This window comes from Miniopterus schreibersii (genome assembly GCF_964146895.1).
Source record: "Miniopterus schreibersii genome assembly, chromosome: 11".
Classification (NCBI taxonomy): Eukaryota; Metazoa; Chordata; class Mammalia; order Chiroptera; family Miniopteridae; genus Miniopterus; species Miniopterus schreibersii.
This window is the reverse complement of record NC_138111.1, coordinates 53,591,181-53,603,651: the sequence shown is the minus strand read 5'-3', so window position 1 is coordinate 53,603,651 and position 12,471 is coordinate 53,591,181. Positions and strand designations below refer to the sequence as shown.

The 12,471-nt window shown below is 35.9% G+C and overlaps 1 protein-coding gene across 6 annotated transcripts in view; it reads right to left on the bottom strand.

Moving 5' to 3' along the window:
• Positions 1-12,471, bottom strand: part of CNTLN (centlein) — a gene marked incomplete at its 5' end in the record, with an annotated part of 188,269 nt that overhangs the window by 73,126 nt on the left and 102,672 nt on the right. For all 6 annotated transcript variants that reach the window (XM_081151643.1, XM_081151645.1, XM_081151644.1 and 3 more), the window contains one exon: positions 9,690-9,790. In XM_081151643.1, coding sequence (XP_081007769.1) covers positions 9,690-9,790 — 101 coding nt within the window. The remainder of the gene's footprint in view (positions 1-9,689; positions 9,791-12,471) is intronic.

Here is a 12,471-nt window from a genome sequence, read left to right as displayed (position 1 = left end):
TCTTTCTAAGTGGCATGCCTGGAACTAGCAGCAGCCTGCCTTGATTCACAGCTTAGACTTTCAAAGCCTAGCACAAGTAACAGCCATCTGCAGATAGCTGTGTAGCTCATGCTGGGTGGTTCCCTGACTGGGGATTGAGACCGCAACCCGGGCATGTGCCCCGATCAGGAATCAAACCTCGAACTCCTGGATCCTAGGTCAATGCTCAACAGCCACACCCGGCTGGGCAAAAATTATTTAAAAGGCTAATCTAAATTCATCTGCAACCTTTTCTCTTCCTTTGAGATTTTCTTTTAGCTATTTTAAAAATTAATTTTTAAATCCATTATCATTTATAAAAGGTGAAGAATATGCCATCTCAAAACATGCCACTATGGTATATTGATTATTTTGAACTGTAGGCACTTGAAAAATAGTAGTCATAGAAAAGGGCTTTTTCCAAACTCCCCTATGGAATTTCATCAACCAGGGAAAATTGACTCTTATCACAAGAGAGGAGACTAGAAGTGTCTACCACATCCAGACAAACTTTGTCACAAACTTCATACCTCTCATTTAATCTTCTAGGACCCATTCATCTTTCCTAAAATCATTTATTCACCCCTGAGAGGCCTACGTTCCTTCTTCATTCTGCATTAAGATGGTATTTAATCCTGAATTCTAAAGCCATTTCTTTGCCTTACTCTCTTTTCCCTCGGTATCTCCCATGTGTACATGAGGTATACATGTTAATAAACTCTTTCTTTTTCTCTTGTTAATCTGTCTTTTATTTCAGGGGTTTCAGCTAAGAACTCAGAAGGACAGAGGAACAATAAATTTTCCTCCTCTACAATTATTTTTTTACTAATCATATGATGCTTCCTGCACAGACATTCTTTTCTTTTTCTTTTTTAATCTTCACCTGAGGATTTTTATTGATTTTAGAGAAAGATGAGGGGAGATGGAGAGAGAGAGAGATGTCAATGAAAGAAAGAAACATCATTTGGTTGCCTCTTGTTTGCACCCTAACCAGGATGGGATCTGCAACCCAGGTATGTGCCCTGATTGAGAATCGAATCCTCAACCCTTTGGTGCACAGGATGACACTCAACCAACTGAGCCAGGCAAATCAGCCTGCTCACTCTAGATGAGTGACCTGAAAGAAAGACCACTAAAATTCTTAATTTTCAACTCTGGCAAATGAAGGTCCCTATACAAAAGCAAAAAACTTCTTAGTTTCTGCTGTTATTGCAAAGAACCAGGGCACCAGAAAAGAAAGTGTCACAAATTTAAGCACTTCAGACACCTTCAGCCTTCTAACCAGTCCTTCCAGTGTCCTAATTCCCACTGTCAGGAGTTGGAGAAACTACAGGAGCTCCTCCCAATCCTCCTCTTATTGGGCTCAGAGAAACAACTCTCCAGATTGAGAATGAATCTCTGTCTTTTTTTTTAACCCTCACCTGAGGATATTTTTGCCATGGCTTTTCAGAGAGAGTGGAAGGGGGGGTGGAGAGAAACATCAATGTGAGAGAGACACATCGATTGGTTGCCTCCCTCACATGCCCCAACTGGGGCTGGGGATCGAATCTGCCACTGAGGTGTGTGCCCTTGGCCAGAATCGAACCTGGACCTCAGGCTGATGCTCTAACCACTGAACCAAACCGGCCAGGGTTCTCTCTGTCTTTACTGGCACAGAAGCCACGCTCTCAGTGGTCAACCCCACTGCTGTAAAGCAGCTCCTGGCTCAAAGTACTAAAATAGTTCAAATAGTGGGGATCTCTAATAAACCGCAACAGGTTCCTGTCTTTGAACCTAAAATCCCTTAAGAGATGCTCACCATTTTCTCTTTAGTTCCTCCACTCCTAGTTATTTATTAGGACTTGTTATAACAGTATCATGCTGGAATTTCTTTCTACCAAAAGAGGTAAATCTACAATTTGACAGTAGCCATCAAATTAGCCAATCAGGTGAATTACATGACCCTTGGAAACTATATGCTCCATTTCTGACAGTACTATAGCTGAATCTGGGAGCACTGACCATTTGTCCCTAGTGGTTCAGCTGCCATCCCTCTGAATGGGCAAAATCTTTAACTAATATTGGTGGAATTCACAGTGCACCTCCTCCTATCAAGATTCAGATATAACCCTTAAAATCTCTTTCTAGAATCAATCAATACCCCACAAGTAGAGGAGCCCTTCAAGGTATAAAGCACATAATAGCAGATTACAAAACTCAGGTCCTCATTATCCCTTGCACTAGTTCCCGTAATACTCCTCTTTTACCTGTGAGAAAACCCAAGGGTGTAGGTCTGTCCAGTACCTCCAAGCAATAAATAACATCGTTATCCCATGAAATCCTGTTGTTCCAAACCCTCCTACACTCTAACATCCATCCCAACAGAAAGTAAACTCGTCACTGTGATTGACTTATGCAGTGCACTCTTCAGCATTCCAGTTGATGAGGCTAGCCAACAGCCACCGGCCTTCACTGGGAAGGAAAACGATCCACCAGACAGTAATGCCTCAGGGTTCTACTGAGAGCCTTTCTTATTTATACCAAATCCTGAAGGCTGATCTGGATGATATGTATGTAGTTCCCTAGGGGATCTACTTTGTTGCAATACATGGATGACTTGCTGCTTTGCTCTTCCTCCAAAGTCTCCTCAATTGCCCTTTTAGTTAAGGCCACCAAAGAAATCATTGTGGGACACCCTTTAACTATCTTTCTACTCCATGCAGTAGAAGCTCTCCTGAATTCTCACCCTACTCAACATTTTTTCAGTCACCTGACTCACCTCCTATGAAGTCCTTTTGTTGACTGCTCTTCACATACCTCTTTTACATGTTTTTTTTTTTTTTAAATCCTCACCAGAGGATATGTTTTTATTGATTTTAGAGAGAAAGGAAGGGAGAGACAGACAGATAGACAGACATTGATGTGAGAGAGAAGCAGCATCTGGTTGCCTCCTGTACATACCCCAACCAGGGATCGAACCCCCAACCTGCGTATATGCCCCGACCAGGAAACAAACCCGCAAACTTTTGGTGCATGGGACATTGCTCCAACCAACTGAGCCACCTGACCAGGGCTCTTTCACATTTTTGTAACCTTAACTCTGCTGCTCTTCTCCTCTCTATTACTGATGACGTCCTTCACAACTGCTTAACACTGATGGACCACCTCCTGACCCATAGTGATGACCTACAGGAAACTATTTTGAGTAATGCTGACTTCTCATGGTTGACTGATGGTTCTTATTAAAAAGGTGAAAATGGCAAATATTGTGCTGGATATGCAATATCAACACCCTTTGATGTAACTAAAGTGGAACCTTTGCCTTTGGTTACTCTGGGCCAAGATGAATTATAAGTTCTCACACTTAATACTAATAGTAGATATGCTTTTAGAGTAGCTCATGGTTTTGGAATGTTGTGAAAACAACATGACTTCCTTACTTCCAGCAGAAATAAAATGTAAAAATGGCCCATATGTTCAGGAATTATTGGATGCTATACTTTTACTTGCTGGTTTAGCTCTTAAGATCCCAAGGTATTCTACATTTGACTCTCTGGAAGCTAAGGAAAATCACATTGTTGACACTTTCATGAGGAATGCTGCCTTTAAAGGGACCAACAGCATTTAAGCCTCTGTCATGGTCCAAAAGCACATTTTCCCAAATGATAACTTAGGAAAACTAGCTAGAGAAGCCCAACAATTGGCCTCAGAGAGGAAAAACAAGATTGGAAATCCAACAATTGTTGGTTTGATAAAAAGAGAAAGCTCTGGTTCAAGACAAATAGCAACCCAATCCCACCAAAAATTAAATCCCCACTCCTAACTACCATACATGAATTAAACCACTGGTCCACTAACAAAATGATAGCATTCATGAATCAACATTGGTGGGGAAATATGAATAAGGCTGCAAAATGCACTTACCTCGCCTGTCCCACTTGTCCAAAGTATAACCCAGGGAAACCTACTCACATTGCTCCCAGACATTTTAAATTACCTAATGGACCATATGAGGGCTGGCAAATGGATTTCATACAGCTTACGCTGTCTCATGAATATAAATGTGTTCTGGTCATGGTCTGTATGTTTTCTCCAAGGACTGAAACTTTCCTTTGTACATAGGCTACTATCTCTTCTGTGGCTAAAATCCTTTTGGGAAAGTTCATCCCTACCTGGGATCCCCTCATGAACTCCGTAGTGATTGGAGAACCCATTTTACCAGCCAGGTGCTTCAATAACACTTATACTGCACTTACCACCCTCAATTCTCAGTTTTAGTTAAATGCATTAATGCTATTATTAATACTCAATTAACAAAATTTGTAGAGGCTCTCCAAATACCTTTGCTGAAAGCATTGCTATTGGTCCTTGTAAATCTCAGACCCACCCCCTTTGGAATTCATAGACTCTTACCCTTTGAGATAATCACAGGGCACCCTATACACTTGGTCCCTGCCTCTTTTGATCCACAGCTAATGAAAAGAGATATAATTCAATATAGTAAAGGCCTAGTTGATTCTATCAAAATTAACCATGTTCTGACAGATCAGTGTTTTCACAGAGCACTCCAGGGAGACGAAGATCTTAAGCAGAACATTTTCCAACTTGGAGATTTCATCCACTGGAAAAGACACCTCCAGAAAGATTCTCTTCAGCCTTGCTGGAAAGACCCCTATCATTTACTGCTACCCAACCCTTGTAACCTCCAGAAAGACTCTCTTCAGCCTGGCTGGAAAGGCCTCTATCAGGTACTGCTAACCAACCCTTGTAACCAAACACCAGGGAACTCATGCCTGGATTCATGTGATACATGTAAAGAAAGCACCTAGCCCTGACTGGACCTGCACACCATCTGATGAACTGACAATAAAGATTCCCTGAAATTGAAGTAGACAAATTCTGATGAGACAGTTTTCCCAACATGTCCTAACCAGGGCTATTGAAAGTTGCCCGCCAGAACCCTGATGCTGACTCAACGATTTAGATGCTCTCCAATGCTTATGATCATGATAACATATGAACTTTATTTTTTTAAATGTTTTTATTGATTTTAGAGAGAGAGGAAGAAAGAGGGAGAGAGAGAGGAAGATCTATCGGATGCCTTCTGTATGCACCCCAACTGGGGACTGAAGCCACAACCTGGGTATGTGTGCTGACCAGGAATCAAATTGGTGACCTTTCGGTGCACGGGACAACACTCAACCAACTGAGCTACACTGGCGAGGACATAACATATGAACTTTAGATAAAAGGTGCCTGAGAGTTTTACTTTTACCCTTCCTCATTACTCAAATGTGACCACAATACGTTTCCAATTTGTGCACTTTTCCTCCAATGATCTTATTTGGTTGTTCTGGGGTAATGGTAACTTTAAAGACACTTTTCTTCATTCTTATTCAGTACTTAGTACTTTTCCTCTCGCAGCCTTCCCCCTGCCCCCTCATCCAAGACCCAGGTCAATAAAAATACAGGATATTTTTGTTCAAGACTCCTTTGGCAGTGAGATAACCCCTCTGTCTATGCTGATCCATCTGATCCTCAACTGGAGTGCAGTTCCATGGGGGAAGGTGGTACATGGGGAGTTTGTGCTTTCTCCATTTTAGCCTCTTGCTTATAGAATAAGTGATTAAAGGCTTTTCTGTTGCATTTATTTTTGCCTATTATCTTAAATCAGCTACTTGGACACCTGGCAGCTCAGCTCAGTTGAACTCCTAACAGAGATTATGTGGGATTGGGATTGTATTAAAGATTCAGTGCATTATGAATTGCAATTTTCAGGAAAGAGAAATTTAGTGTGGGAAGGGCTTAAGGTGTTCATATGGGAGGTCTAGAAAAGGTAGAACTGATTTGAGAGGTAAGGTAATGAGTTTTTTTAAAAAGGACAAGCTTAACTTTTGAGATCTTGTAAAAATAGCCAGGGAAAAACATGTAGTAGGAAATAAATATATATCTGGTACATGGAGACAGGTTACTAGTCATATAGGTTGGGGATTTTAATCCAGGAAAAAACATGTTCAATGATAATAAAAGTAAGCCAGAGGCACCAGATTTAACTTTCCATATGTTATAACTAAAAACTATACAAAATATATGAAAAAAATGTTTTTCAGACATTGGGCATAAGATAATACAAGGTAGGCATCCCTGAGAGAGGGAAAACACATTAAATGAACTCTATGATTGCTGCAGCTTACTGCCTATAGAGAGCTTCCAGGCCACAGCACAGAAATGGGGGACCTAAGTGGAATCTGGTGATCTTGATCATCCTAAATTGCAGAGACAGATATCAGAGTCTAGGAAGGTCAAGGAAGCAAGAGTTTGCAGGGGAAAGTGCCAGAGAGAAGAGATCTGCTCAGAGACAGAAAGAGCTCTGAAGATATATAGAAGGTTCCCCTGGAGTCTTTAGCTAAGCACTGATCAGCACATGCATGTACATAAAGAATCCAAAGAAAAATCTACCTAAAAGGACTAAAGGAAACTATCTCCAAAGCTCACACAGGCCCCATAATAGTTCATGCTCCCAAAAGGAGAGTGAGAAAAAAATAAATGACGTAGACTCAAAAAAATTTAAGAATGACAGCAGAATTCTCATCAGAAACAAGTTAAGCCAGAAGACAGTAGAGTAAAATTTTTAATGTACAAAAAAACCCTGTCAATGCTGAATTCTATACTTATTAAAAATATCTTTCAAAAATGAAGACAAATAGAGTTTTTTTTTAAGTGTATAAAAGCTGAAAAATTCATCACCAGCACATGTACACTCCAAAAAATATTAAAGGGAGTCCTTCAAGAAGAAAGGAAATGATACCAAATGTAAATCTGGATCTATAGAAAGGAATGAAGAACAGAAGAAATGGTTTTCAGTAGAGGAAGATAAGAACATCCAGGACTGGTTACATCTAACACTATAGGCAAGACAGATAACAATTTTAATCCCTGGGATCACCCTTTCCAGACCAGGAAAAAAAATCTCTATTAGGTGGACTGATCTGAACATTTAACAAAAAAAAAACCTTTAAATCCAGTGTGGAAGAAAACAGATAAAGTAAGCGAAGAACTTACCAAAACCCCAAATTTAATAAAATATGAGCTCAGAAAAGAGATAATACATCCACATGAAATAAAGTGGTAATTTGAAGAGTTGAGGCAATAAATTAAGAATCAAAAACATCATTGTAGATCTAATCGAAATATTAGGAAGAACAAAGGAAACAATATACATGGCTAAAACTGTAGATAAGCTATTGTATAAGAAAAAGACAAAGATAAAAAATTAAAAGAAAATAGATATGAAAGCCAGACAAAAAAATAATGTAACAAAGACAAGTGATGTCCTTGAATTAGAGTATTAAAAATGGAATAGAAGACATGCAGAAAATATATACAAGAAAAATTTCCTTGGACGGAAGGAAGATCTTAATTAACAAATAATAAATTACATAGATAATCCAAGAAAACACAATTTAGAACAAAGCATGTCAGCGCATATTCTTATTTAAATTTCAGAATAACAAATTGGAAAACGTAAAAACTCAAACATCCATATAGCAAAAGCAAGTCACACCCAAAGCAAGGAGTTGAAACATACTCTCAAACATCTAATGCCTTACAAATATTGCTATTTTGATTCCTTCTTGAAACAAACCATACTTTAAATCATATCTGGCCAACCAAGAAATAATTCAAAATAAAAACTCATATCAGAAAGGCCATGGCTTAAAAAATGTGATGAGTATTGCGATCATTATATATAGGCACACCTCATTTTCTTGGGCTTTACTTTATTGTACTCCACAGATACTTCATTTTCATCAATACAGAGGCAAGACCTTCCACCATCAAAAGATTATGACTCATTAAAGGCTCAGATGGCTCATTAAAAACTTGTTAGCAGTTTTTAGCAATAAAGTACTTTTAATTAAAGTAGGTACATTGTTTTATTAGACCTAATGCTATAGCACACTTAATAATCTATAATATAGTAAAAAATAACCTTTATATGCACTGGGAAACCAAAAAATTCATGTGACTTGCTTTATTGTGATATTTGCTTTGTGTGGAAGTTTGGACCTGAACCCACAATATCTCTGTGCCTGTAAGACTTTAAAACTAGGAAATCATTGTTACAATATATGAACTTATAGACTTTATTAAAATTAAGAGGTAATTAATAAATAAACTCAAGATGTGGGGGAAACAAAGTAAAACGTTTTTTAAAAATGATTTTTTTTCATCTTGCAAGGCAATATGTTAATTTTTAATACACCCTGAAATTAAAATATATACTTTAAAAAATATAAAGTAATTCCATCTTCAATAATTTTGCAACTTTTCTTTTAAATGTTAGCGGGAATAAGAAATTAATATCTCTTGAATAATGAAACATTTATCTAAAGTCCAACAACAGTTCCTCTGCTTTTACATGTCTGTTTTTATTTATAAGTTAGGCTCCAAATAAAAAAATATGTAAATATCTTTTTTTAAAAAGAGAGCATATATTATGATTCATTTTTTTACATAATTTCTCTATCTAGTCTTCTTTCTATATTAGTATAAAGATATTTTTGATTTGATGATTAATACTGAAATTGATTTTTAAGTGTTAGTGAAGTAGTTATTTCTTTGTTCGTTTTCTTCTTTCTTATTGCTTGAATGCTTTTAAATATGCATAATTTTTCCAAAAACAACAAAGTTATTATTTTTAGGAAGTAAACCAAGGTTAAAGACTAGAGAACCCCAATAGTTAAGAAAAAAATGGAAAAAAGTTCCAGTAGAAGACTGAGAAATACAGGAAAGAAAAGCAGAAGGTAAAATAGGAGAAAACCAGTGTTTCAGAAACTAATAAAAGAGTAAGCTTGAAATATGATATAAATCAATGGTGTAAAATAAAGGTGTTCGAATATTGGCAAGTTACCAGTGACATACATAAGAGTAACTGGAACAATAATAATAATTGGGACAATAGACAAATGAGTGGTACATAAAAAATTAATTACTATCCATAAATTATTAAGTATAAATTGTCAACACCTAAAACATATACTGGTAACAATCAAGCTGTAGCAAGGTTAAATAAGAAGAAATCCTGTCAAACCACCTTATTTACTTTTTTTTCTAATAAGGTACTAAAGTATGGACTGAAGTATTATAGTAAACATAATTATCTTGATTTTAACAAAGGAATAAATTTGCATTGGAAGGGATACATACATTCCTTCTTAGTGAACACTTTGAGGCTATTAGGCAGGCAGGTTGCAGAATTGCAGATACCCAAGTTTCATTCTATCTATAAAAATTTGATTCCAGAACAATAGGTAAGAACTAAACAATTTCAAAAAAAAAAAAATGTATGTCAAACAAAAATATTGATATTGAGTACAGTAAGTCTATATTAACCATAAAACTTTAAATAAAACTTAACTAGCAAAACTTTATCAATGAATAAAAACAAATTTTGTTTTCTCCTTGTAAAACATCTTATTTGGATTTTTAGTAAATTAAAAGCTTACTGACTTTTAGGTGTTTTATTTAATTTTCTCATGAGAAGTGAAAATGTTAATGCAATATCAACCAGTAAAACAGTGGAGAAAGGGGGAAAATGTAAGATTCTTAGAAGAAACTGAAAAAAAACATTAAGAACTAGATAATTTAAAAATGCCTACATTAAATATTTATTCTTACAAAAAATTTACCTTCTTTTTTCTCTGCTATCCATGTATTCAATTCTTGTATTGTTGCTTTGTCAACAGATATATGCACTTTAAGTTTATCCAATTCTTCCTGAAGATTCATCCTATGCAAATTAACACAATAAGTAATTATTTAAATAAATAATGTAACAAATAAATAAAGGCAGCAGGTTATTTAAAAATATATAAAATAGCCTGGCCAAGCATGGCTCAGCAGTTGAGCATCGACCTAGGATCCAGGTGATTGGAGTTCGATTCCTGGTCAGGGGCACATGCCCAGGTTGCGGGCTAGGCAGCCGATCAATTACTCTCTCATCATTGATGTTTCTCTCTCTCTGTCTCCCCCTCCTTTCCTCTCTCTGAAATCAATAAAGATATATTTTTAAAAATATATATATATACGTATATAACATAGACAGTAGTAAAACAAAAGCAAAAATATATTAACATTAACAAATCCTAACAATAAAAATTGAATTTTAATGAGGACCTGGAAATTAAAAAAATTTAAGTGATTTTTAACTTTCTCTAAATAAATATGTTAAATACTTAAAACATAGACTACACGATTTTTTAAAATCATGTTTTGAATTACCTGACCACTTTTTAGATATGCTATGTAAGGCAATAATAAAAAATGGTAATATATACCACTGAAAGCAAAAATAGTAAGTCTCTAGATGCCAAGACAAAGAACCCTTACTAGTAAAATGGAATCGAGATACCACAGTGAGAGAGCTGAATCAAGTACTGCCCATGGAAACCTCAGACCTTGAGACCTGAGTGGAGATAGAAGTTTATGCTCAAGGCCCTTTGTGACTGAGAGAAAACACTGGGTTAACTGCAGAAGGCTGGGAGACAAAATACTGCTGACTAAAAACCTGAATACAAGAGCTTATCTGGTTAGAGTTCTACTAAAAAGAGGCTTCCTGTCCCAGTCTGAGGGCAGGACAGAGTGAACCATGTGAGATCAGAATCCTAAGTCTATATTACTGGTTTCAAAATTGAGCCATATATATTTGCAGAACCTGATAAATTGATAATAATGTAAAAACTGGTCTATGGCCATGTACACCGGAGAGTTCAGGCAGATACAATTACTTAATACAGGGAGGCTTCCACAACTAAAAGAAAGTATAGGAGAAACAACACCACAGAAAATAATTCTCAAAGAAATCAAGTTTGCAGATAAGAATAAACATATAAATAACTTCAAAGCATGAATGACAGTGTACATAGTACCACTTCTAAGATGAGAGGATGCATGACAAGAAAATAGAGATAATAGAACAATTAAAAATGATTTTTTATTTAAATTAGTTTTAAAATGTGGGTGGGGGGAGAAAGAGGTGACAAACATATATTAAAAAGAACAGGGATTTATGGAACAAAAGAAGACAAAAAAATGAACCTATATATATGGAGAGAGAAAGAAATGCTAAATAAAACTAAAATTATTAATAACATCACAAGTGAAATTTAAAATTCAATGGATGGGTTAAATAGCACACAGAAAAAGCTAATGAAAATTGGTAAAATTTCAAAGACCACACAAAGAAACAAAGAAAAGTAAAACAGTAACAATATGTGTTGGAATGAGAAGTCCAGAAAACACCTAACGAACTTATTCAATCTGATAACTGAGAAGATTTGGGGGTGGGGAGACAATAATTAAAATACAAGGACTGAAGATTGAGAACTGAGAAAAAGCATGAATAAACAGATTAAGAAGTATGGAAAAATGCAAACAGGCTAAATAAAACTACTCACGCTTAGAATCAGTGAAACTTAAAAAGAGACAATTTTAAAATCCACTGAATTGAAAAAAAAAAACAATTAACAACTAAATAATTTTGGAATGATATGTTTCTCATAAACGAGAAAAGCCAGTAGGAAAAAGTAATATTTTCCACATTCCAAAGTTTACTATTCATGCATCATAGATGAAAGAGCTATTTAAAATATAATTTAAGGATAAAAATAAACTCAAAAGCAACAAATGAAATAAGTTAGGCAATGATGATGAAAGACAGTTGTAAAATTATATGTGGAACTAAACAAACATTATTATGCAAAGCAACCATAACAATATTGAAATGAAGGTAGAGATAAAATAAGGTAGAACTGAACAAAATGATGTAAGAACATGGAAAGAATCAGAGTTAAAGCATTTTTAAAATCTTTGCATTGTACCAGGATAGAGGTACTGATGAACTTCAGACTTTGTCAAATAAATGATGTATGTTATAATTTCAAGAAAAAGCATTTAAAGAATGAAAAACAAGTATAGAATTTTCAAATCAGGAGAGGTCAAAAAGAGAAATAAAGAAAATGTAATCAAATCGAGTTTGGATTAGGTTCCTGCTCTGTTTAGCTAAGAACAGGGAACACACTGAAGCAAGATGGCCCCATAAAGAAAAAGCAGATGTAGCTCATCTCAATTTAGTTTTCTTTGGCTCTCAAATCACTAACCCAGCAGAACAAAGGACTACAATTGTTGGTAATGTTATTTCTTGCTTCTTTAGAGGTATTTTATACTTACAGCTTGTTCTTTTTTAGGAAGAACTCACACAATCCTTACTTCTAATAAGAAGTATTTATAAACATTTATTTGGGGCCACCTTATTCTTTAGTCAAACTAAGTTTCAATAACCACATCTTACTAGGTGTTTGAAGGAAGGGCTGACAGAGTCAGTGCCCAGGCACTACTGAGCCAGATGAATATTGCCTGTGTCCTGATGACCCACTTAATCTGGAGTTTCAAATTATACTTTGTTGAGTATGA